This window comes from Planococcus citri, chromosome 5 (genome assembly GCF_950023065.1).
Source record: "Planococcus citri chromosome 5, ihPlaCitr1.1, whole genome shotgun sequence".
Taxonomy (NCBI): Eukaryota; Metazoa; Arthropoda; class Insecta; order Hemiptera; family Pseudococcidae; genus Planococcus; species Planococcus citri.
Window position 1 is genome coordinate 34375749 of NC_088681.1, and position 27025 is coordinate 34402773.

Sequence of the window (27025 nt, forward strand, 5' to 3'; positions counted from 1 at the left end):
AAATATGAAAACAATATTATTGAATGTAGTGGAACAAAATGAGTGTAGGGGTAAAATTTTTAGTGCCATAATCTACCAATGAGAAAGCCAAAGTCTACAGCCATATGTAAAAATATCTACTGACTATTATACTCACAAAATGCCCTACACTGTTTCATCCTACCTACATATTACATCAACTCATTTTTTTTCAAACATTCTAATCCTTACTATGAATAATATTTAAATTTTATCTCTAAAAAATACTCTTAAATTCACTATTGGTCAAGTTTGAAGCTATAACACTTACCAATTTCAATTTGAATGGTAGCAGATGTTTGCTCTGAAGTATCTTCAATAATTGATTCCGAGTCCAGGGGAGTATCTTCAGTGATAATGACATGACCATGCTGTTCAGTTTTTTGAGGTTTTATAGTTTTGGATGGTTTTAAATCTGCTATGAATTCATCAGCTGTTACATCGCTTAAAATTTCACTGTTAACTACAGCTTTATGCTTGATAAAACTAAATTCAGCCACATTCTCATCTTCTTTAGTAACTTTGAAAGAATCTTCTTTATCTTCGGGTGATATTTCAGATACAGTTATTCCTTTTAGTTCATCAAATTTGGGTTTAGCATCTTCTGGTTTTTTCTTCTCACTTTTTAATTCTGCTTCACTTTCATGTACTATTGTTTCAGTTGTTTCAAGATGATCGAACGAATCTTGTTGCTTTTTCCCTTGTAATTTTTTAGGTTTTACTGAATCTTTCAATTCAGTGGTTGATAAACTTGGTACAACTTCTGTAACTGTAGTAGTTTCTTGACTATCAATATTCAAAGATGCTGAAGCTGAAATACTAGGCTTCTGCTCAAATACATTTTCTTTGTCTTGGGTCTGTGTCACAGTAACTTGAGCTCCTTTTCTAGCATTTTCTAGAATCAAGTCGGCATTTTTAACTTCAGGAGTTTTTTTCTGTTTCAAAACATCTTCTTTGTCTTCTACAACAGTGACTGATCCAACAGTGCTTTGATGGGGAATAAGATGGACAGATGCAGTATCATCCAATACTGGTTCAATTTCAGATACTTTTATGGTATCAATGGTGACTACTTCAGTACTTTGAGCAATATCTAATGTTTCTAATTCAGGTCTTGAAGAAGTTTCTTGTTGAGGTTGAGAAGGTGAAAACTCAATCTCTTTATGATCAGGTGAAATTTCTGATACAGCAACACTCTCAATTTCTTCAAAGTTGACAGATGGTTGAACTAGGGATTCAGGTTTGGAATCAAAATTTTCATTAGTATGTTGGACAATTTCCTCAGAAACTATTAATCCTTCAATAGGTCTCATAGTTGAGGTAGCAGTTTGAGTTGGTTGATGAATATCAGTGATGGGAGCTACATCTTGCTCAGAAGTGATGTCCATTACTTCTACTGATTCTTGACTAATTATCTGACGTGATGCTTTTGTTATTATTTTTGGTTTGACATTGAACTTATCTTCTTTCTCTTCATGAATAACTTCAGTTACTACAACAGGTTGTTGTTCCTGAATATTAACATTAGCTGCTACTGATGTTGGTTTTGATTGCTCAAATTTACCTTCAATGTCTTGCACTTGAGTTTCTATTTGTATTAAGCCAGTCAATGGTTCTTGAGAGCTTCCAGCTGTGATTTTTTCAGGTTTTTCTTCTGCTAAAGGCTTAGTTCCATCATGTGTTTTAATATCAAACACTTCAACAGATTCCTGACTAATGACATTGGGTTTTGCTTTTTTATGGTCAATCTGCTTGTCTTTTCTTTTCTTTTCCTTCTCTTCAAGAACTGTTTCAGTTACAATGACTGAATAACTCTTTTCAACATTAATTTCTGCTGATTCAGTGCTCAAAGGAGCTTCTCCAAACTGTTCTTCTGAATCTTGAATATGTAACTCAGACTGCATCAATCCTGATACCATATCTTGTGTTGTGGAAGCAATTGTGAGTTCTGGTGTTTTTTCAACAAATGGAGCAACATTTTCAGAGGATTTAACCTGAGTCACTTCTACTGATTGCTGGCTAATTACTTTTGGCTGTGCCTTCTTTTTCTTGATATCATCAGACTTCATGATTCTTTCTTTTTCTTCAGGTAATGTTTCACTTACAACCACTGATCTAGTTTTTTCTACTATAACATCAGCAGAAGCAGTAAGAAGATCTTTTTGCTTTTCAAGGGTATCTTCAGCCTGTTGTACTTGCAATTCAGACTGTATTAATTCAGAGAATGTTTCTTGTAACACAGTTGCAGTTTTCCCCACTGTCTCATCTTTAAAAGGCAATAATCCTTCATGACTTTCAACATCCAACACTTCTACTGATTTCTGGCTAATAACATCAGGTTTAGCTCTCTTTTCATCAAACTCATTGGGCTTCAATTTCTTCTCTTTTTCTTCAGGTAGTGTTTCAGTAATTGACACTGAACGAGCTTCTTCAATAATAACGTCAGCAGATGAACTGGACACCTCTAGTTTCTTCAGTTTATCAACTGTATCATGAATGATAAGTTCAGATTGTGTAAAACCTTCAAAAGGTTGCTGTGTTTCTGAAACAATAGAAGTATCTGGCGTTTCCTCTTCAAAAGGAACTAAGCCTTCTTGGATTTTCACATCTGTAACTTCAATTGGTTCTTGATTTAACACACTTAGTTTAATCTGTTCTTTTTTAACATCATCAGGCTTGATATTCTTTTCTTTTTCTTCTGTTGAAACTTCAGCAACAATAATAGTTTGCATTTCTTCAACTCTAACATTAGCAGATTCTGTAGACTTCTGTTTACTTTGCTCAAATTTGTTTTCAGAATCATGTACTTGCAACACTGATTGAATTAAACCAGTAAATGGCTCCTGAACAGCCAAAGCCTCATTTACATCTGGCACTTTATCAATTAACGGTGTTAAACCTTCTTGTGGCTTAATGTCCAATACCTCCAATGATTCTTGGTCAATGACATTTGGTTGTGCTTTCTTCTTTTCCACTTTTTCTGGCTCAATATGTTCTTCTTTCTCTACAGTTAAAGTTTGAGTAACAGTAACTGATTTTGTCTCTTCAATATTTACCTCCGCTTCCATTGAAGTTGTTGGCTTAGCCACTTCAAATTTGGTCTCAGAATCCTGAACTTGCACATCTGACTGAATTATACTTGAAAAAGTACCTTGAGATTTCTCTGCTTTTATTACACAAGGTGTTTTACCTTCAAAGGGTGTGGTACTTTCATGAGGTTTCATATCCAACACTTCCACAGATTCTTGATCAAGTATATCAGGTTGTGCAGTTTTCTTATCTATATCTGCCAGTTTAAGCTGATTTTCTTTTTCTTCACTTATAATTTCAGTTATCATTACAGAATGAGCTTTCTGAACATTGATGTCTGCTTCAACAGTAGGAGTGGGTTTCAATTTTTCAAACTTATCCTCGGCATCATGAATTTGTAATTCTGATTGAATTATGCTGGAGAAAGTCTCCTGGGAAGTTGAAGCAATAGTAGTTGAAGGTGTCTTGCCTTCAAAAGGTACAATGCCCTCATTAGGTTTTATTTCAAACACCTCAACAGATTCTTGGCTAATTACACTAGGCTGTGCTTTCTTTTTATCCATTTCTGGTTTGTTGATTTCCTTTTCTTTTTCTTCCGTTTTTGTTTCTGTTATGAGCACAGATCTAGTTTCCTCTACACTCACATCTGCAGAAGCCCTGAGAGCTGATTTAGCAACCTCCAGTTTTTGTTCAGATTCCTGTGTTTCTGTTGTAGATTGTGTCAACTCACTAAATGGTTCTTGAGAAATCAACACTGAAGATTTACTGGGTTGTTTATCTTCAAAAGGCACAATACCCTCACTTGGTTTTATATTAGTCACTTCAACCGATTCTTGGCTTATCACAGTTGGTTGAGCTTTCTTCCTCTTCACATCTTCAGGATGAATCTCCTTTTCTCTCTCTTCAACAAGTGTCTCAGTAACCACCACTGATGAAGTTTCTTCCAAATTCACATCTGCTGAAACAGTTGTAGTTGGATGAGGCTGGAATTTCCTTTCTGAATCTTGAACTGTGGATTCAGACTGAATTAAACTAGAAAATGTGTCGCAAGTTCGAACTGCTGAAGTGGTTGGCAATGATTTACCCTCAAAAGGCACAGCATTCTCCTGAGTTTCAACATCAAACACAAGTGCTGATTCCCTACTAAGTATTCCTGGCTGGGCAGTCCTTCCAGTTTCACTAGTAATACTTAATTCTTGTTCAGATTCTTGAGATGTTACTTCAGTTATCTCTACTGGCTGAACACCCTCTAAATTCACATTAGCTTTCATATTGGTTGGGTTTTCAGGAGATTGAAACTTATTTTCTGAATCTTGAATTTGCAGCTCAGTTTGAACAATACTATTTAATGTATCTTGCTGAAAACTAGCAATGAAAGATTTTGCAGTACTCTCAGGTAAATTGCCTTCCTTATCTTGAGAATGCACAATGGTTTTTAAAACATTTTGCAATGGAATATGGTGTGAAGTGGCTTGATCTGAAACTGGCTGTACTACTTCCCTAGGTTTTAATTCATCACTGGTAATAACTTCAGTTGTTTCAGCAATTTCTCTTCCCTCCACATTAATCTGAGATGAAGCATCTGGGGCCTGCCTAATTTGAGGCAAAGATTCTTCTTTATCACATACAAGCGTTGTAGAAGTATGAATGCTTTTAAATTCTTCAACAGTGATGGAAGATTTGGAGGTAGTTGGTTTGAAATCTTCATCAAAAGTTGTACTCTGTTGCTGGATTATATTCTCAGTAACAACCAAACTATCTACAGGTTTAATAGATAGTAAAGCTTGGGTGAGATCAGGTAATGGCCCCTTGAATGGAATTATATCAGTTGTTGGGGAAATATCAGAAACTTCCACAGACTCTTGGCTCAAAATTTTAGTGGTAGCTGTTGTTGATTTAGATTCTTTCTGAGTAGCTAGTTCTTGTTCTTTATCATCAGTTGATACTTCAGTTATTATCACACTTTGCTTTTCTTCAACTTTAATTTCAGCTCCAACCTTTGAAGTTGGTTGAACTTTGAATTCTGCTTCAGTATCTTGCACTTGTGTTTCCGATTCAATAATGCTAACAAAAGTCCCTTGTTCAACTTTGGCAGTCTGGGTATTGCTTTTAGAAGATTTAATATCAGTTATACTAGAACCAGTCACAACTTCTGAGATTTCAAGACCTTCTAGAACAGATGTATCTTCTTGAGGAGTGGTTTGAACTGTAGAAGCTTTAAAAGAGGGCAAAACATCTTCTTTATCTTCAGTTACAATTTCAGATACAGTTATGCTTCTATCCTCTTTAATGGTAAAACTAGCTTTCATTTTATCTGGTTGGAACTTGCCAATGAACTCCTTTTCACTTTCTTGAACTTCAGGTACACTTTGCTGCAAAGATTCAAATGCTACTGGTTTTAGTTCAGCTTGATCATCAGTTGGTTTACTGATCTGCAACTTAGACACATTACTTTCTAGAAGCACCTCACTAGTTTCAGCAACATCTCTGGTAACAACATTAGGTTTGGCAGACTGAGTTTCAGGTTGTTTTGTAGCTTCATAAGCACCTTCAGTCTCAGCAGGGGAAATTTCAGTGATATCAACACTTACAACATTATCAATTTGAACTTTAGCTGTTTCACTTTTAGTACCACCTGAGGTCAAAATTTGTTCTTTATCTTGAGGTAAAGTTTCACTCAATTGTACTGCTTCAAGAGTGTCTCGGGTGCTTTTGGCTGTAAATGAATGTGTTTTGAATTTTTCAAATTCTTCCAGACTTATTTCTGGGATTATGTCAGAAGTTTCAGCTATTTCTTTACCCTCAGTTATGCTAGGCCTAGCTTCTTTTATCTCTGAAAGAGTTTTAATATCTAAATCATCTTCTTTCATCTGAGTTGTTACCTCTTGTATAATTGTAGCACATTTATTTGCAGCTACTTCCACATCTGCAGTTGAGGTTGATGGTTTAAATTGACCAACAAATTCATTTTCTTTCTCTTGAGGTAACATTTCAGTTATCAATACACCATGTGTCACCTCCTCAGATGGAATAGCAGTGGTAGTATCTGGTAATTTGGTGATAATTTCCTCAGCTGTTGAATGAACAGTTACTTCAGACTGAGTAAAGGCTATAAAATCATCTATACTTTGACCTGCAGTTTTGGTAGAAGTAATTTGATTAGGTGTGTATATACTTTCTTTTTCACCAATTTGAACCTGAGTGATATGCACACTATCTTCTGTTATAACTTCAACTTCAGCACTAACAGTTTTAGTCTTCTTTGTTTCCTTATATTGACTTTCTTTTTCATGAACAATGGTTACTTCTTCAGTCAAGCTATCTAAAGTTGACTGATCTACTTTAGCAGAAACTTTTTCAACTAGTTTACTCTCAAATGTATCAGTATTGTCTTCAGGGATGTATTCAGATTTTTGAGCAATTTCTAAACTAGTAAAATCAGGACTAGCAGCCATTTCCTTAGGTTTGAATGGCTTAGGTAATATGCTTTCTTTATCCCCTGACCAAGGCACAGAAACAGAAATACTTTGTTGTTCAGGGATTGTTTGAGAAGCTTGGGATTGTTTCATTTCTTCAGGACTAAAATTACCTTCAGTTTCATCAGTAGTTGTTTCTGTGATAATGAAGGTTTCGTGAGGTATTTGAGATTTAGATGCAGTGCTCTCAGTTGATTTGAACTCAGATAAATCTTCAGTTTTCATATCAGAAACAACTTCAGAGGTTTGTAGAGCTTCTGAACTAGTAAAGGTAGTTTCAGCGGTACTACTCAATACTTTAGGCTTATCAATCAAAGCACTTTCTTTTTCCACAGTCTGTACCTCAGTCACAGTAAGTCCATGCTCAGTGGAATCCAACAAAATATTAACATTTTTAGTTTCTTTAGGATTCTTTTCAAATGGTGACTCTTTTTCATGGGAACATATTTCAGATATAACACATTCTTGAAGTAGATCTTGTTTTGATTCAGCAACAACAGTAGGTGTTTTCTCAGTAGGTAAATGTTGAGTGTGACTTAGAATGGTAATTTCTTTCTGTTCAGCAACGCCTTGAGTAGAATTAATATCATGATCAGCTTCTCTAGTCTGAGGTGTGAATGTGACATTCAATGTCTCAGGCATTTCAGAAGGAACTACTTCACATACCTCTATACTCGTATCTTCTTCCAAATTTACTATAACATTTTGCTGTGTAGTTTTAGTTTTAATGAATTGTTCTTCTTGCTCCATGATGACATCTTCTGCCTGAACAGGAATAAATGTAGGGATATGACTTGGTTGAATTTTACTTTCAGTTGGAATTTGTTTGGCACATTCACCAATACTTGTGTTTGAAGTGACTTCAGAAGTAACATAACATTCCATAGGAATTACTTTCAGTGTTGAAGTGGCAGTTGTAGTCTCTGTTTCAATAAATTTACCCTCAGTGTCTTGAAGAGTCACCTCTTCAACTGTAATTTCATGACTACTCTGCTCAAAATCAGATGAAGCTGTCTTGGTGCTTGGTAACAAGAAATCTGGAGCACTACCTTCTTTTTCAACTGTATCGGCGATACTTGTCAACAAAGAAGACAAAGCAAGAGGTGTTGGCTGTATACTAGTCATTGGTAGAGCATCTTCCTTCAAGTTAGAAAGTGTGTCACTAGGTATTACTTCAGACTGGCTTGGTACTTCAGAAACTGAGAATTCAGTTGTAGCACTTTCTGTTTTAGTTCTTTCAACAGTTTTTAATTTGCTTTCTGAGTCTATTGCAGTAACTTCAGATACTGAAACACCAGTTTGCTCTAGATAATTCATCATTGCAGATGTGGTGTTAGTTTGAGTGACATTAAATTCATCCTCAGCTTCACAAATATTTGATTGTGTTTGAGCAATACTTTCAAAAAGTGATTGTGTTTCATTAGCATTTGTGGGGATGATACTAAATTTGGGTACATCACCAGTTTCAATATTACACACAATTTCTTCTGTTTCAGGAACTTGCTGAGGTATAACAGCAGGAGAAGCAAATTTATCAGTTGTTTTGATGATTTCAAGATTACATTCAGATTCCACAGAAGATACATCTGTTATGCTAATACTATGTTGCTCATCAGTAGCTGCATGAGCAACATTGCTAGGAGTTATTTCAGTTATAAATGTAGATTCTTTCTCTATTGGTGTGACCATTGAATGAATAGTAGTATCGTGAGGAACTGGTTGAGTAGCTGCTTTTTCTTCTGAAGTACTTTCAATTGTGAATGGCTTTATACTTTCATCAGTAATTACTTCTTTTGTTGAGGCTGTAACTTGACCACTAATAAAGAGTTCAGCTTGTTTAGTGGATGGTGTTGGTTGTTTTTTGAATGGCCCTTCTGCTTCTGTGGGTATTATTTCAGTTATTGAAATACTTTTATCTTCTTCAAATTCTACAAGAGCTTTAGAGCCTGAAAAAATGTCTTCTTTCATTTGCTTTTCAGTTTCTGCTACAGTTGTTTCAGTTGTTTGTAAACTTTGACAAGGAATGTTTTCTGCAGATGCTAGAGCTACTGTTGGTTTATCTGGAGTCAAAGATTGAGTTGAAATCTGAGCTATAACTTCACTCATACCAATAGGTTGTTTTGGAATTATATCAAGCTCTGCAGTAGCTTGGATGGGCTTTATACTAGAATACTCAGTTTCAGTATCTTGTACAAAAGTCTCAGATACAGCTACAGTAGTGCTTTGCTCATAATCTATATCAGCTCTCTTCTCATCAGGAACATTGTTAGATATCAAAGTACTTTCCATCTCACCAGGTTTTATTTCAGCAACATCCAGACTACTTAGAAGACTTTGTATGGGTTGAGCTGATGCTGTAGTGGGTAAACTTTCAATAACTTCTCCCACAGAATCTGAAGGAATGACTTCACTAGCCACAGAAATATCATGACCAGGGGAAATATTTTTGAAAGCCATTTTATCAGGAACATGAGAAGAGCTAAATTCCACCTCCTTGTCTTCCGTAGTAGTTTCAGAAACAGTGACACTAGTCATTTCAGTACAAGTAATAGAAGCTGATGAAGTATCTACTTTAGTATCTTTCAATGGTTTTTCAGCTTCATTTGCAATAATTTCAGACCCAGTAATTGATTCCAACGGAATATTTGCAGACTTGGCAGTTATAGTTTGAGAAAGAAAATCATCCACAGAGCCCATTCCTTCCTCTATAACAACTAGATTATGCTCTACAACTTCTTTACCAATGTTTTCAATGTTTGGAAGTGCAGATTTTTCCGCAGGTAAAACCAACGCATCAAAGTCTCCTTCCTTTTCAACTGTTGATATCTGAACAACATTGACACTATGTTCCTCAATAAATGTTTGTTCAGCACTGCTTGTACTAGGAGAGATTTGCTCAACATGTTTTTCTTTTTCCCCTGCTGTTATTGAAGATGTTTGAATGGCTTCATGAGGTATTTGTTCAATTTTAGCTTTACCACTATCACTCTTTGAAGGTTTGACATCTGATGTAGTTTGTTGTGGAACTACTTCTTCTTTTTCAGCAACAATATGACCAGCTACTTCTGGTTTTGCAGTTTTCCTATCAATTACAAACTTATCAGTGAAATCAGATTCCATTTCAGTCACAACTGTTTCTGTGATAGATATACTTTTTTCTTCTTCAAATGCTACATCAATATCACTACTCTTAGGAATAGGCTTGGCTTCAAATTTACTTTCTTTCTCAGAAGGAATAGTTTCTTCCAAGCAAATGCTTGTTAATGAAAGTTGATCTGCAGTAGCTTGAGCAAGTTCTAATGGTTGTTCCATAAATCTATCAGTATTGTTAGCAACTATAACTTCAGTTGTACTAGTAGCTTCTGTAAGAGTAATTATGGACTCTGCTTTGGATAAATCATGTTTAAAGTCTTCAGATTTAGTTTCTGTATCTTCAGCAATAACTTCAGTCATGATCAAGCTTCTTTTACCTTGTTCAAAATTCACACTAGCATTTTTGTTATCAGGAGTAATGAATCTAGGAAGGCTTTCTTCCACTTCACCTGGTAGTGTTTCTTTGACACTGAATGTATGCAAAGGTATTTGGTACCTTTTAGCCAACGCTGTTTGTGCCTCTTCTTCAATGATACCAGTGCTTTCTTGAATTGTAATTTCTCTAGTTTCTAATACATCTAATCCAGGAGTTACCTTTGATAATACTGTTTTACCCTCTGGTGCAACTTCAGTTGGGAGTTCAGTTTCTTTATCCACTGTTGTAATGAGGGTAACTTCAACACTTTCTTCAGGTAAAAATGTTGAAGAAGCTGAGGCATCATTAGGAACTTGAGACACTAAAGAACTCTCTGCTTCTTGAGGAGTTACTTCTGACTGGGTGACTGCTTCAATTGGAATATGTGTTGTATGAGCTAATCCTGATGTTTTCTCAAATTCTGGTAATTTACCAACTTCATTGCTCACAATAGTTTCTCTAGTTTCAGATATTAAGTGACCAGTTACCTCTAGTAAAGCATTTTTAGACTCTGGTTTTTCAGTTGCAAGAAAATCCTTTTCTTTTTCTTGTACAACAACATCAAAAATAGAAATACTTTGCTCTTCTTCAACACCTGGCTGAGCCTTTTCTTCCTGTTTAGAAAATGTATCATCGCGTTTATTTTCTTTTTCAGAAGTAGTAACAAAAGATGTTATGGTAGCTTGATATTCCAGTTGGGTTAGTTCAGCACTTGTGGGCAAAACTTCAGTTTTTGAGAAACTACCCACAACAGATTCAGGTACTATTTCAGAAGAAAGAGGGACCATACTGCCACTAATGTCCACACCAGCATGTTTATTTTCAGGTATTTCAGAGATCTTTACATCACCTTCTTTATCTTCTGCAATGGTTTCAATCACAGTAACTGAAGTTTTCTCAGATACATTAAGTTCAGCATGCTTTGATATTAGCTTTTCAGCTGAGTAACTACCCTCATTTTCACAAGTTTGAATTTCAGTGTGAGTTGAAGGTTGATATAGGGTATGAGAAACTCCAGCAATATCTTCAGTAGGTGCAGAAATATCAAAATCTTTGGTGATATTATCAGGTATCACAATGGTACTTTCAGCTACTTCATGTCCAGAAATATCAAACTTGGCAACCTTCTTAGGAACCTCATCAGGACTAGGAAGATCATCAATATTATCATTAGTAATGCTGACTGAAACAGTGATACTTTGTTCTTCTATTACTTCACTTTCAGCAGTCTTACTATCAGGGACTTGTCCTTCAACAAATACAGATTCTTTTTCTCCAGGGACAATCTCATTAGAGATTGTACTTTCAAATGGCACATTATCTGGAATGGCTTTAGCGGAAATTATCTCCAAAGGTGCTACATTACCAGTACTAATTGTGCTAGTAATTTCAGATACTATTGTAGATTCATTAGGCATGACATTAGGTAAGGCTATTTTCAAGTCTGGAGTAATAATGTTTGCAGGGATCTCCTGTTCAATAATACTAATTTGAGTGACATTCAATGTTACTGATTTTTCAATATCAAGATCAGCAGTTTTAGTTTCAGGAGTTGGTTTATCAGAGAAATAACTTTCAGATTCTGTTACAAATGATTCAGTAGATATTAAAGAGGGATTGAGATCATGCTTTACTAATGCCTGGTCGTGATCTATTTTTTCTTGCTTGAAATCATCTAGTTCAACACCAGTGATAATTTCTTCCTTTTGGGCAATTTGTTGACCACTGATTGAAAATTGTGCAATTTTATCTTCAGGTAGTTCAAATGACTTCAAATCTGTTTCTTTATCCTCAGATACAACCATAGTTACAGTAATTTCCTTTTCTTCTCTGATACCAACTTCAGCTCTATCTGTTATAGGAGTTTTATCTTTGGCTAAATCTTTTTCAGATTCAGAAATGGTGGTTTCTGTGACTTCAATTTCTTCTAAAACATCACTGCTGAAAAGTGCTTTTTTAGACTTTGGCTTGTCAACATCAAAGTCTGAAATATTTTCACTGAGTAGTGTTTCACTTTTTATAGCAGTTGTTTGACCACTGAATGATGGATGTGCACTAACTTCAGGAGTAACTTCATTTTCTATTTCTATTTCTTTATCTGTAGTAGTTACTTCAAAGATACTCACACTAACATTTTCATTTGTATCAATGGATGCAGTTTTTTCTTCTGGAATGACATCTTTAGGTAATTCTTTTTCTTTATCAGATGGTAAAATATCAGTAACTTCAACACTTTGTTGGACTTCCTGATTGATAATGGCTTTTTTAGAATCAGGGACCTCACTAGTAAATGCTTTTAAATCATCATCAGTTTTTACTTCAGTGGTTATGACAACTTTTTGAGTAGTTATTGACTCTTCAGCATGAAATTCATCCATTTTGCTTCCAGGAATGTATTCTTTCTCTTTGTCAGTACTGATAGTTTCAATTACATCAATTCCTTCTTTTTCTAATACTGTTAAATCTGCTGTTTTTGTATCTGGTTTGGTAGTTTCATATGTGATTGTATCCTCAGAATGTATGGTTTGTTCAATAACAACTTCATTCAAAGTATCTTGTTCTAATTTAGCATGGGTAGTTGAAGCTTCAAATTTCACAAAATCTGATGCTGTAATTTCAGGTGCTATTTCTTCAATAACCAGAGAATGAACTGGTGTTTTGGGAGCCTTTTTGCCTCTGTGTTTTTCAGGCATTTCAGGTAAGCATAATAAGTCTTCTTTTTCTGCTGTAGTAGTTTGGAAAACTGTAACCTCTTGTTGTGGAATAGTGTCATCCATTGCAGCTGCTTTGATAGGTTCTAGTATGGTCAGAGGTTTCTCACTTTCTTGTACTATTGTATCAGAGATTTCTTTAGCTTCCACAGTGGAAAATGAGGTTGATGCATCTTCAGTGGGATATTTTAAAACATCAGAAAAATCCAAAGGTGTTTCACCCAAGTTTGTTTCCAATACTACTACATGTTCTGTAGGCAACATGCTACTTAAGGGATATATTTGTGTAGGTTTTTCATCAGCTGGTAAAATCTTTTCAGTATCATGGAGCACAGTTTCAAAAATGGTAGATGTTTCAAGGCAAGTTATACTCTCTGTTGTGCTTCTTGTGTCAGGTTGTTCAATAACTATATTTTCTTCTGTTTCTCCAGTTTGAACCAGAGATGTGGACACTGATTCTTGCAACAAGATATCTGTTTCTGCTTTGGATTCTTCAGTGACTGGTAACTTGAATGTTTCTTCAGTTTGTTCACTTTCAACAGTACTAATTTCAACACTTTTATTTGTAATGTAATTTTCTGTCACATGAGCTTGTTCTGGTATTCTTAGAGCAGAAAAATCTAATTCTTTTTCATTTACATTCATCTCAGTTACCAACAATGATTCTCCTGATGTTACATTAACATTCACAGTCTGCTCAGAGGGGCGTTTTTCTACAGTCAACAATTGCTCTTTCTCTTGGGGTTGTAGAATATTAGATGTAGCAGTTTGACCCATAGGAATAACTGATTTTTGAGCCACTTCTGTAGGTACTATTATTTCAGGATAATATTTTTCAGGCTTTGTTTCAGGGAAAATTTCTTGTATCTCGATTGAATCAATGGTAGGAACTTCAACTGTTACCTGGGATACAGCAGTTTTAGTAGTGGTAAATCCATCCTCAACTGAACTTTCATTTACTTCAGTAATAGTGACACTCTCTTTCAAGGTGAATTCTTCATGAGCAGTTTTCATGACTGGTTGCGCCATTTCAGGCACAATACCTTCCTTCTGGTCAGTTTCAATCTCTGTTATTGATTTTGCTTCTAGTAATGTTACAGAAAATTTAGCTTTATCACCTTCTGTGGCATTTCTATCAAACCCTTTGATATCATGTAAAGCTTGTACATCAATAACTGAAACACCTTGAATAGGTATTAATGTGGTGGAAGCTTCTTTGCTTTCTGGTTTTGCTACTGGTTTCAACTTTCCTAGATCTTCTTTGGTATCTGGTTGATTTATTGAAATAGGTTCTTTAGAATCAATGGATACTTCTGCATGTAAGGAAGTAGGGGCTTTCTGAGCTGAATCTTCTTCTTTTTCAACACCTTGTGTAATAATTTTAGTAGCAACTTGACGCGGTATAATTTTGACTATGCTGTGCCCAAATATATCTTCATTATCAGGCACATGAGTAATTTTAGCTTCAGATACCACTTCACCAACTTGTTTTGGAATTTGTAAAGGAATGCATTTCACTGGGGTATCTGGTTGGGTAACAAAATCTGTAATTTCATCCTCCTCAATTTCATCCTTAACTCCATGCTTGATTTTCAAAGTTTTCTTCTTTTTAGTACGAGTCTCACGTTCTTCTATAATTTCTTCATCCTCTTCTTCAGTATTTTTCTTCTTCTCTGTCTCCTCTGTTATTATAACCTCTTCTTCAATTTCAGTATGTTTTTTCTTCTTAGGTTTTTTCTTAATTTGTTTTTCCTCTTCAATGACAACAGTTTCCTCCTCTTCTTTTTCATCATCTTTTTTCTTCTTCTCTTCAGTTATAACAACTTGCTTTTCCTCAGTATCAGTTCGTTTGCGAGTCTTCTTGATTGTTTTCTTAGGTCCTTTGCCTTCTTCAATTACAATGATTTCTTCTTCCTCTGTCTCTTTTGGGTGTTTCTTTTCTTCTTTGGGCTGGCTAATTATGCCCTGTGTAGTATCCCTACGTTCAATGTCTTCTTCTTCAGTGACTTCTGTGATGGTGGTCTGTTGTACTTCATCTTCCTCCGCTTTGAGGGTTTCTGCGAGGAAAAAACATTGATCAGTTTGAGCGCTCTCGCATTAAACACCCCACACGGAACTAGGACACCAGTGTTGAAGAAGCTGAAGATTCGTAAGTTGAAAGCAACGATGTCACTCAGAAATGCAGACAGAGAACAGCAGCAGTCAATCAGTAAGTTAAGTAGAAAATAGCATGAATTGTTATAAAAGAAAGAAAATAGATGAAATAGACAAAAGAAAAGATAGACTAATAAAATGGAGTTGAAGCATATAGAAAAAAAAACTCATACAATAGTATATATATAAAATCACTGATATATAAAAATCACTAATAAAAACAAAAGACAGAACAGAAGACAGAGAGAGCAAAAAAGAAAGATTTTAACATTTGCAGCAGAATAGGTTCATTTGCAAAACATGTTCACTTTAGCAGAAGAACATTTTTAGTTGCAGTTGCAGATAGAAGAATGTTTTTGCAGACTGGAGCATTCAAAATGCACCTTTTTAAAAAAAGAATATAGACTAAAATCTAAAATCTAAGATACTAAGTTAGCAAACAATCACAAGAAGCACTTACCAATGGCATAAGTCAAGCTCAGTTCATCACTTTGGAAAATTTAAAACACACTTGAAAGCGATTAAATCCACACATCTAATGTAAAATGACTACAGAAATAATAAGCTACATACAAGAATTATCACAATTAGTTGCAGAAACACATTGTTTTTGTGGTGCACTGGTGTCTTGTTCATGTAATCATGTAAAATTATCATCTTATATGAATTTATTAATACCTACAATTAAACAACGCGGTTCACATTACATACTGTGAATGTGAGAAAAATTATGTCAATTGTATCTTGCAAAGCATACAGCTTTTCAAAGCATGACCTACTTGATCATAAAAAGCTCACCCTAATTTATATAAACTTTCAAAAATTAATTTATTTGGAAATGTTGTATTTTTTATCGCATTCCCTTCTCTTCATTGAAAAATATTTCATAAATTTTCATCAGTAAAACACTTCCAAAAATGCCTACCATTGTAATAGTGATTAAAATGAAGATGGTAGGATTGATTTGTATTTTCAAACATTCACTATTTCCCCCTCCCCACTCGATAAAAAATAGGTGCATAAGTAAGTAAAGCACCTACTAAAAAAAAAATCAACGTATAAAATCTTTCTTTTCAACTGAAAATATTTTTAAAAAAGAATGAGTAAATAAGTATTAATTATTTTACTTCTTTCATCAATCAAATATTTTTTGTTTTTAGTTTTTGATCATTGCCATCGTTAAGAACATTTTAGCTTCAACTATCAAAATTACGATTACGAGAAAAAAAGTTATATTAAAAACTACGCATTGGAATACAATTGAAAAATTACGTACCTTCTACAGTTTTTTCCTCTTGCTTAACTTTGCGACTGTGTTTATCCACTTGTTTCGTTTCTAAGAAACAGAAAACACATTTGATATATCGACTTATGAAGCACTAATTAGAAATTCGAACAAATAAGAAAAATAAATACCTTGAGTGAACGTGTGGGTAATTTCAACTTTACCGTCATGATATTCGGTAACGACCTATGAACATAAAAAAAGTAAAAAAAACTTGGAAAAAGAGAATTTCTTTTTTTTTATTCTTATGAACTAAAAGTTCAAGGTAGGTCACTACAATTGAGTTCGTTGAAATTTTAATTGGTCAACATTTTTATTTTCAAATTCTGAATTCTAGATCAGAAATTTAAAATTTCAACAAGAATCCATGTTGAATGTTTCTAAGATTTGGAAAGCTGTCGAAGAGTTTTTCTTTAAATTTTTCTACTTGCAGATTCGAAGTATTTTGAGCAGGTAAAAAAAGGGACTCATGATAGAAAAATGAATCAACATTTTTTTTGCCCGTACTTTAGCATTTAGCTAACTTTTCACATTACTCGCAGTCAAGATAGAGATGGAGATACAAAACGGTACCTACATTATAGTCATTAGGGTGGGTCGAAAAAAATTAATATTCTTCCATTTCGCTGAAATTGAAGTAAATAGGTACGTATGTTGGAGATTTTGATTTGAAATTATCCCAAAGAAATTTCAGCTCCCCCGCGGGCCCCTGCAGTGGAGCGGTGACCTCCCAAAGTGGGGTTATTTTGGAAAAAATGTGTTTTTTTTTTAATTTAACAATACCAGTCCCAATTTTTTCCGAAAACGGGTAGCACACAAACGATGCGATTTGAAATGACAAATCAAATGGCATAATTGGTTTTTTGATTTGTACCCAAACTACCCACCCCCCTCTCCCCGCCAATAAGAGCTTGAAAAGTCGTGAATCGGCGTTATTGTTTGCTATTTTAATTTAAAATACAGTCGATTTAGACGTCGAACGCGATTATGTGCGGAACAGGAGTGAAAGAAAATGAGTAATACTTGGTTGTGAGTGCGCTTCCTAATATTAGCGATATTTTTCGTAAAAACGTGATTTTGACTTTTTTTCGGATATGGTTATTAAGAATTTGGGGCCCAAGGATCGTGCAGAATGAATTTTATTTTCAATTAAAATAGCAAAAAAACGCCGATTTTCAATTTTTCAAGCGCCTATGATGTGGTGGGGGAGTAATCAAAAACCCAATTACGCCATTTGATTTGTTATCAATGTTATCCGTTTTCGGAAAAAATGGTTTCAAATTCAAAAAACAGCGTTTTTTCCAAAATTAACCCACTTTGGGGGACCATTGTTCCACCACAGCAGCATGTGAGGGAGCTCATTTTTTTTTTTTAGATCATCTATCATCTCAAATCAGAATCTCCAACATACTTCAATTTCAGCGAAATCAAAGAATATGAATTTTTTCCGATCCACCCTAATAGTAATTTTCACGCGTTTGGCATTTCTTGTGAAAACTGCAAAATTTGAAAGTGCCATATTAAAAAAATTACAGTTGGAACTCTTCTGTCTTCTACTTTCTTTCTCAAACAATCAATCTTCAAAGTGGGACCTGAATCCCCTACCCTGGAAACACAAAGTCTCTCAATCTTGAAAATTTGATAGATATCAGCTTACTATTTCTGTCTATTTTCTCTGATTCCTACCCTCACTTCCCTAGTTATGTACCTAATGGGTCCTAATACATATCAGTTTATTATTTCTGTCTATTTTCTCTGATTCCTACCCTCACTTCCCTAGTTATGTAGGTACCTAACTTTAAAAAATGGCCAGAATGTGAAAAAATAAATGAAATGTTGCATGACACTCTGTTTAAAAAGTGTTCAGTGGTGTCTTTTAAATTTTTGAATACAAACCTCAAAAATTCTAAAAATGGAACATCTATAAAATTTTGTTTGACATGTCTCCGTTCTACAACTTATTCAAGGTCGCTGAGTTCGAAAACTAGTTGACTTTTGGATTCAGTTCCACTTCTCCACCCTTCAGTCTTTTTACCGAAAAATTTATTTCAATTCAAAAACATTGCGGCTTCAATAAGTGATTCTTAAAACCGAATCTTACAAAATGCAAAACGACTACCTACTGCACAGAATAATTCTACACAAAACTGAAAAATTACAAATAATTGTCAACTTTAATTTACGAACCTGTGATGCATGCTCCGTTTCCCACGGCGCCGGTACAAAATCTTCGGCAACAAACAACGGTAAAATTTCTTCGACAGTCGAATGTCTCAATTCGATCATACGCAAAAATGCCTGGAAAACTTTGGTGAGCGTCTCATCTAGAGTGGTTTCTTCGATGAAAACTTCGGAAATAAGGGATGTATATCCCTCTCTCTCAACCAACTGAACCATGGCCGCTTGAGCAGGAGCAGTTCTCAGAGCAGGGAATTCGTTTGTATCATACAAAGTGCAAACCTATGAAACGAGAAAAACGTAAATAAAAATTGAATATTTTCACAAATGAAACATATGTAACTAAATCATGGTATCTAACGGATTTTTTTTGTTGATAAAATCACTACATTTTCACTATATTTCAGAAAGCTATGCACTCAACCCTCCCTCCCCCTTCCCAAACGCACACACAAATAAAATCTTTTTTTAATTTCAATCAAAATTATTTGTAATAAAAAAAAACAATACAAATGAACGCATTAAGTACATAGATAAGTTAAAGACAGGGTGTCTAACAAAATTTCAAAATGAAAAAGCAGGACTTGCAGGACATTTTTTAAACACTTGAGATTTTATAAGAAATTGCAGCCGGAGGGGGGGGGGGACGTTTCGCTTATTCCATGTCTTCAAACATTCCAAGATTTTTTCAAGTGAAAGCGGATGTCGAAAATATAATTTTATCACTTCAATTTTTGATTTCATTCCCACTTTCAAGATTCTTGCTAATGTAATGAAATTGAGCGGATAAAACACGTTTTCCAACATGAAAATTTTTCAAAAAATAAGAAAGTACCTATACAAAAATTTTATGGAAAATTTGAACACTTGAAAAAAAATATGTCAATTTTTCGAAATGAAACGGCGAGTTTCAAAGTAAAATAAGTAAAAATAAAATAACAATTTTGTCATTTCAAAGGTACAATTTTGCCTAATGTTCATACAACGTAGGGATAAAAATTTTGATTTCTCCTTCAAGTCTGGATTTTTTCAATATTGTGGAAAAGAGAAACAAACTGGCCCTGACAAAGCGAGGACAAAAGCTCTTGAAAATCAGAATTTTGTGAGGTATGGTATAAAAAGTGTTGTTTTTTTGTGTGATGGGTTAATTACCTACCTATAAGTTTATTAGTTTGGTTGCTTCAAATAAATTTTGAAATTCAAATTATTTTTTTTTTTTATTCAAATTAGAAAAAAAGCAAACAAGCCCAAGCAAAGCGATGCCAAAATCTGTCACAAATTCATGTTTTGAGAAGTTAAAAAAAGTTTCTCATGCAGATAGAAGTTTATTTTTCTGATTCAAATTTGAATATTTTTTGAATTTGAACAATATGTATGCGGAAAAAGAGCAAAGAGCCCGAGCGAAGCGAAGGCATCAAAAATGTGTAATACAAGCTCTAAAAAAGTCGACAAATGAGCTCTTTTCTAAGGAATGAAGATCGAGAAAAAAGGAACGCATTTTAATTTTTCATTTTCCACTACTTTCACTAAGTACCTATTAGATACCCTGTAAATTCAAATAAGGTACCTACCTCTTCCACAGAAACGCCTTTACGCAGTAAAACGCCAACAGTGGCTAGTTCTTTCATTGGTTGTTCACCTGGACCGAATTCTTCAACGTGTAATGGTTTCAAGATATCTTCAACTTCTTTAGTTTGGACAACAGGTTTGGTAACTTTAACTTTCTTTTTAGGTTTTTCTTCACTAGGTTTGGCAACTTCTTCTTCTGGTTTCTTTTCTTCGAGAGGTTCCACGGATGGAGTAGTTTCAACTTGTGAAATGACTGTGGCTCGTTTTTTAGTGTGAGTGACTCGTACATATTCTTTGACAACCTCGTCTGGTTTTATTTCTTTGGTAGAATCGGTAGTAATGGTTTCAGAGATGGAAATATGTTCTTCTGGTGACACTACTACATCAGCTGTATCTAATGGTACCGCTTCCATATCCTTTTCGTCGACTTGTTTGCTCGAAATTACTCCAGAGACTTGGACTGGTTCTAAAGGTGATAGAATTACGTCGGCTTTGGCCTGAAAAAAATGATCAGATAGGTACATTGAATACAATTCTTTCAAATACTTGAATTTTTAGAAAAAATCATAAAATTCAACCAACTTCTTCTTTCACTTCTTCGAATGGTTTAACCGTTTCCAATTCAGGCTGAATTTCTTCTTCCGATCTACACAAAAAAAAAGTATAAAAATTTTAACAAGTTGATCAAGCATTTAAAAATAAAAATGGCAATTATGATCAAGCATTTAAAAATTAAAAAGCAATGTCATGAAAAATCAGACATACTTGGATTTGGTTTCCTTCAGCTTCTTCTTCTTTTTCTTCTTAATGACCGTCACTTTTTTCACCTTCTTCTCTTCTTCAACTTCTTCTTCAGTCTGAGAGTGTTCAGAAATGTCTCTCTTATCTTCTGCAAATAAAAACCATAATTTGAATTAGGACAGCCTGGAGATTTTTGCCAGTAATGGACAGTACAGAATGTGACGTACTGGTGACGCTTAATTTAGCCTTTGTAACATCTTCACCAATATTACTAATAGCTTTACAGACATATACACCAGAATCTTCGAGAGTTGTTCTTTTTATTGTAAGGATAGTCTTGTCTTCCGTTATTTTAATCTTTATGTTTTCGCTCGGTGTGAGTATTTTGTCATTATGGTACCAACTAACAACTGTGACATATTAAAAAAAAAAAAAAAAATTACACCCCCATACAATTTTTTTACATGTACAATTTTACAGGACAAATCCAATAGGCACCTGGTTTGGGATTTCCTGTAAACTTGCATTCGAAAATAACTTCTTCAGTTTCCAGAGCACGAACGTCTTTCAAAGTTTGCACAAATGTTGGTACTTTTTGAGTAGCTGTAAAACAGAAACCAAAAATTATAACTTCCCTTAATACGAAATTCTAAGAGAATCATCAAGTTAGTCCATTATAGTAGTCATAGGTACTTACAAAATGACTAGAATCGTTACAAAAATCAAAAACATATAGGAAACTGATCATCCTTCTGATAAACAAAGTTAGTAACACACAAATTAATTAAAAATTGAACACAATGCGACAAAAGAAAAATCAAGAAAACGTGAATTAATTTTCCACGAACTACCATGCAATAATAAGTATGATGGAAAAATGAAAAATTGTTCTTTACAGGTCGATCAATACCAACATAAAATGGCCTCAAAAAAGTCAATTTTTCCATCAAATTTTTTGTTAAACAATCACACAACTTACCTGCATCAACGTCGCAAAATGCAGCAGAAATACCATCATCATTCGACATACACTGACTCTCTAATAAAAGAAATTCCTGCAGCTCTTCCTGACTATCGACAGTATGTAACTGGAAAAACGCTCCTGGGTCTATTTCTCTAGGTTCGAGGGGATAAAGTGTTCTGTTATCGGTAAGTTCGTAATTGATTCTAACGTTTTTTGATCGTTTCGGATACGTGTGACATCTTTGAGAATAATCACTGGAGGGAAAATCATCGAAACAGGGTGCATCGGGGATATCATGACATGACGACGATCTGATGTAACTCTCAATATGAGTATGAGATGATCCGCTGCTGGAGGGTTCGCTGCTTTCTTCGATCGGAGGTAACAAATGAAAACTCGAGTTGATTCTATAGCTACCAAAATCACTACTATGATGTTCGTAAAACCGATTACGCTCAGGTTCTGTGGTATCATTAGTTATCAAATCAAACGAAGCGTTATTGTGTGAGAGCTTCTCCGAATAGTCATAGGAGCTTCGGATGTTTATACAATCGAGGCTATCATAAAGCATTTCCTCCATACTACCTTGTTGTTTTGCTTTCGTCTCTTCCATTTGTGTAACCCATTCTGGTTTCCTGTATTCTTTTGTTCCCAAAATACCTGTAATTGAGAAAAAAATTAGAACTAACAATTTCATGATTAAAGAAAACAATCATAAAGACACGAATCAAAATACACAATAAACATGCAAAAACAACAAGGAAATTTCAGAAAAGGAGAAAGGAAAAGGAATGCGAAATGAAGAAAAGCTTGTACTACCACAATTTCCACCGCAAAATACGCTGAAAAAGAATATTTTTGGATGAAAGTGTTGCTTTGAACAAAAAAACACATACCTACATTAGACAATATATTAATTTAAATAATTGAATGAAAAATTACCGGGGAAATCTAGGACAGTATTGGTGCTTATGACACCCAATTCATTATGAGCTTCGCAAGTGATGGGTCCGACATATTCTGGTTTCATCTTTTTGATAATTAGAGTAGCCACTTCTTCATCTTCTTGGATGATTGTTTCAGAAGTTGGAACGATTTGTTTATCATTTACAAACCACCTGACAACCGGTTTCGGTATTCCAGTAACTTTCACTGTTAATACAACTTCATCGGTTTCTTCAACTGGAGTTACTTCCTCTAAAGGCTGGACAAACTGAGGAGCCCTGCCAAAATCAGTTTCTACTTCCTCAGGTACTTCAGAAAGGTAATCACGCTGTAAATGTAATACAAAAAAATGCTATAATACCGCAATAGGTACTTATGTATATAATTTGATGGATATACAAAAATGCTGTCATTTTTTAAACATAGGTACCTATTTCTGGGACATAACCCAGTAAACACACTGAATGTTATTCATCCGCAGTAATCATGGAGGAGAAAATCGCTTTCGATTCGCACTCAAATAAAATGCGAAAATCACATGAAAAATCATGTGCTGATAGAACGTGAATTTATGTAGAAGATTTTTTACAAGACCTTTTATGAGATATTCAGATGCATTTACTCGAGTATGCGATAATGAGCAGAATTTTGGGAATTTCAGCTTTTTATTTGTGAATGATTTAGAATAAAATGTTCAGTGTTACGTAATTATTTGGATTTTTTTCATGATAATTTCAAATAATTTTTTTTTGTAGGTACCTTAGTAATTTTTAATAACTTTTCTTGGTGATTTTTAGGATGAATAATTAAAATTTTCTCCCAGTGATTTAAAATTTTATGTTACAAATTCAGCGTACAATTTTCCTTGGCGATTTCTTAGAGGTGCATTAACGCATTATAATGATTTTTTTGAGAGTGATTAAAAATGAATTTTTTCGTGATGGTTTCAGGTGAAACTTTCATTGTAATTTAGATACCTAAATTGGTCAGTGATTTTTTTTGTTCAGAAATTTTTGGGATTAGTTCAAATTAATTTTTTTGTAATTATGTACATAGTAAGTACCTAATTTTTGATAAATTTTGTTGGTGATTTTTAGAACAAATTTCTTTTTGGTGATTTGAGAATATCATTTTTTTATTTAGCTAAGAATTTTGCATGAGGATTTTAAATCAATTTTTTGTAGTAGGAATCCCAAAATGAATTTTTCTGCAATGATTTCAGATAACATGAGTTTTTATTTTTTAGTGTTAAATTTCAATGATTTTACTTAATTTGAATCTTTTTGTGGTTCTTAAAATACATTTTCCAGAAGTGATTCAGAATTTCATCTTGCTGATTCAGTTTGAAATGATTTCTAATATGGAAGAACAACCCATGGAGAAAAACGATAGTAAGAAAATGTGTACGTGCGTTTTTGCGAATTTCCCAAACTAATTGCCTTCAAATAGCACTACATTTTCATTCTGAATTCGCTGTGATATTCACAGGCTATTCACCTTCGAATTTTGCTGCGAAAAACGCAGACATTTTAGCCTGCAAATGAACCACGATGTTTGCGCAATGTGTCAAAATTTGGGGAACTGTTTCGAAAAAAAAATTAAAGCTCCAAAGCGGTCTAAAACGATTTCTAGTTGACTTGGCATGTTGAAATTAGGGTACCTATCAAGAGAATATTTCAGCTTTGAAACGTCCTTTGATGAAATTTTGCAGAAATTTCTACATTCAAAAATGTGCTTATACTGGAGGCTCCAGAACTGCTCAAAGCGGCTTGGAACTGTTTCTATCTAATTTGGAGAGTCGAAAATGGGGTACATACCAAATTTCAACCTTCTAGGTCAACACGGTAAAATTTTGATTTTTCTTTTCCATCTTTTCACCCACATTTAATTTTTTTTTAATTGGCCAAAAATCAGAGAAATGCACTTCAACTTCTGAAATTTTGGCTAATGATATACCCGTAAGTATTTTTATATATTATTCTTTCAATTCATCTTTATTTATCGGTTCAAAACTTTTCTGTTGGTTGGGATGCCTTCTTTACAAGAGTAGAAAATTTTATGCTAAACCTGGCCACCAAAACCATTTGGTCTATTTATTGCAATTTACGTAATGTTTGAAAGTTGTAACTTCTTTCAATTAACCGCGCATTGATTGCTATATTTAATGAGAAGCAGTTCAAATTTGGACATTTTAACTCTCTTAACAACACCTACATGGTATATGTATAAAATTAACTTGCTTGAAAATCTTTTGGATTGCAATCATGCAATGCATGATCAAACTTACAAAAATTCCTACTTGCTCTTAATTTTACCAGTTAAACACCAAACTGGTGACTTGAGCGTAGATGACCACATTTGAGCACTTTATCTTTGATATTAAACTTATAGAAAATTTATTCGACATACTTGATCTAATAAATCTTCTTCTGAAGCACTCTGAGCAGCCAGTAATATCGAAGTTGGTACAGTAATTGAAGCAATCTCTGAATCAGGTACGTATTCGTAAGCTGAAAAATAAATCTTATGAGTAACTTTAATTTGAACTACAGCTGATCAACATTTCAATGTTGTAGGTTTAAATCAAATTATTGTACCTTCTACAACCAGTGATGTTGAGCACACAGCTTCTCCAACAGCATTTACTGCCTCGCATGTATATTGCCCTTCATCTTCAGGAAAAACTTCGTTGATAGCTAATTTACAAACACCTTCGGAATCTTGATAAACAATTGTGTCTTTACTCTCTTTAACAGGTTGATTATTATGATACCATGTGACGAGTGGAGTTGGTTTTCCAGTCACCTAAAAATGAAGTACACAACATTACATGTAGGTATGTCACTTTCACTGATGGTTTTAAGGCGGTCACAGATGAATTATTTGTGATACTAACTTTACACGTAAACGTAACAGGTTGTCCATCCATTACTTTGGCAGTTTGTGGTTTAACAATAAAATGAGGAGAGGTCAAATCTTCAGTAATTTCCCAATCAGTGAGAATTGACACAGAAGCTGTGCAAGTAACAGAACCGCATACGTTTTCAGCTCTGCAGGTATAGTTACCAGTTTCAGGTTTCATCAATTTTGGAATTACTAAAATGGAATGATTATTTTCCGTAGTGACACGAGATTCGATGCTTGACTGTAAAAATTAAAATGAAATTATAAAATTGATTTTTCGAACAGAAAATTTTAAGTAGGTACACTTATTTTTTATGCAGGTGAATGAAAGATATGTATTATCAAACCTTAATTGGAATGTTGTCGTGGAACCATTGGAATGAGCAAATTGGCGACGACTCTACAATAGCCTCCAAAATAACAACTTCTTCTTCAGGTACTGTTTGTGGTCGAATAGGTTGAATAAATCGTGGAGCACGAACATCCTCTGTTTTATCTTTATGTTCTGTAAAATATGAATTGAAAATGAAATCTGATTGCATAATTTACCATTTCTTTCATTATATTTTTTATACATACCAACAACTTGAAGAGAAGCTGATGTTTTCGCTTCTCCGCCTTCATTGGAAACTCTAACTTCATACTTTCCACTTGACTTCTTGGTAATTTTTTCGATCACAATAGTAGTTTTTGTTTCAGTTGTGATTATCTCAACATTTGTGACCTCTTTACCATTTCTATACCATTGTACCTTTGGTTTTGGGAACCCTGTGAATTCTACTTCCAAGGTAACGTTGGTTCCTTTTTCAACGATCAAAGCTTCCAACGGTTTTATGATTTTGGGAGCCTCGTAGGTAACTGGTTTCTCAAATGTAATGGCTTTGCCTGTAAAAGGTACCATGTAAATGAAAAAAAGAATACACTAATTTTTCAGCAGTAAATTGGTCAGTTTACTATAGTACAAGTGACTTACTTAAAACAACATTTGCTCTACATTTAGCCTTTCCAAATGTGTTCACAGCTTCGACAGTATAGACACACTCATCTAATGGATTCGTATCACTAATTGTAAGAATTGATTCACCAGTAGTTTCGTCATAAATTAAATCGTGATTTTCATCTGGTACGATTTCTTCGTTATTACGATACCATTTCACAACTGGAACTGGTTTGCCAATTACTACACTTCTCAATTTTGTAACTTCATGAGCTTTAGCAATTTGTGGTTTGAGAGGTTCAGTGAATTCTGGAGCAATTCCTGATTCTTCTTTTTCTGCGAAAAATACCAATTTTAAATGATTATACATACACTTCAATCACTTATTGTGTAAGTACATATGTATCTTCAATCAATGTGTATATGTAAAATGAAGTTGGTGAAGTGAACATGCAAACATGCAAAGCAAATAAGCGTTAAATTCAAAATAGCAACAGACAAATCACAAGTAATATTCCACTCTAAGCTTGACTATATTTTGCCTGAAAACAGAAAAATAATGATTAATTACACAATGCAAAGTTGTGAATGAAATAGGCAGTGAA

General features: G+C 34.2%; 1 protein-coding gene across 22 annotated transcripts in view; it reads right to left on the minus strand.

Annotated features, from left to right (window-relative positions):
• sls (sallimus) overlaps nt 1-27025 on the minus strand; it is a 259979-nt gene that overhangs the window by 17882 nt on the left and 215072 nt on the right. For 19 of the 22 annotated variants that reach the window (XM_065368854.1, XM_065368863.1, XM_065368859.1 and 16 more), the window contains 17 exons: nt 26457-26756; nt 26063-26368; nt 25831-25988; nt 25476-25724; nt 25177-25384; nt 24989-25089; nt 22577-22907; nt 22220-22294; nt 21169-21273; nt 20898-21080; nt 20695-20818; nt 20512-20575; nt 19932-20426; nt 18370-18642; nt 16314-16368; nt 16174-16233; nt 290-14800 (listed from right to left, as the gene is read on the minus strand). In XM_065368854.1, the coding sequence (XP_065224926.1) occupies nt 290-14800; nt 16174-16233; nt 16314-16368; nt 18370-18642; nt 19932-20426; nt 20512-20575; nt 20695-20818; nt 20898-21080; nt 21169-21273; nt 22220-22294; nt 22577-22907; nt 24989-25089; nt 25177-25384; nt 25476-25724; nt 25831-25988; nt 26063-26368; nt 26457-26756 (17598 nt within the window). The remainder of the gene's footprint in view (nt 1-289; nt 14801-16173; nt 16234-16313; nt 16369-18369; nt 18643-19931; nt 20427-20511; nt 20576-20694; nt 20819-20897; nt 21081-21168; nt 21274-22219; nt 22295-22576; nt 22908-24988; nt 25090-25176; nt 25385-25475; nt 25725-25830; nt 25989-26062; nt 26369-26456; nt 26757-27025) is intronic. The other 3 variants (XM_065368875.1, XM_065368877.1, XM_065368874.1) reach the window with 2 other exon arrangements.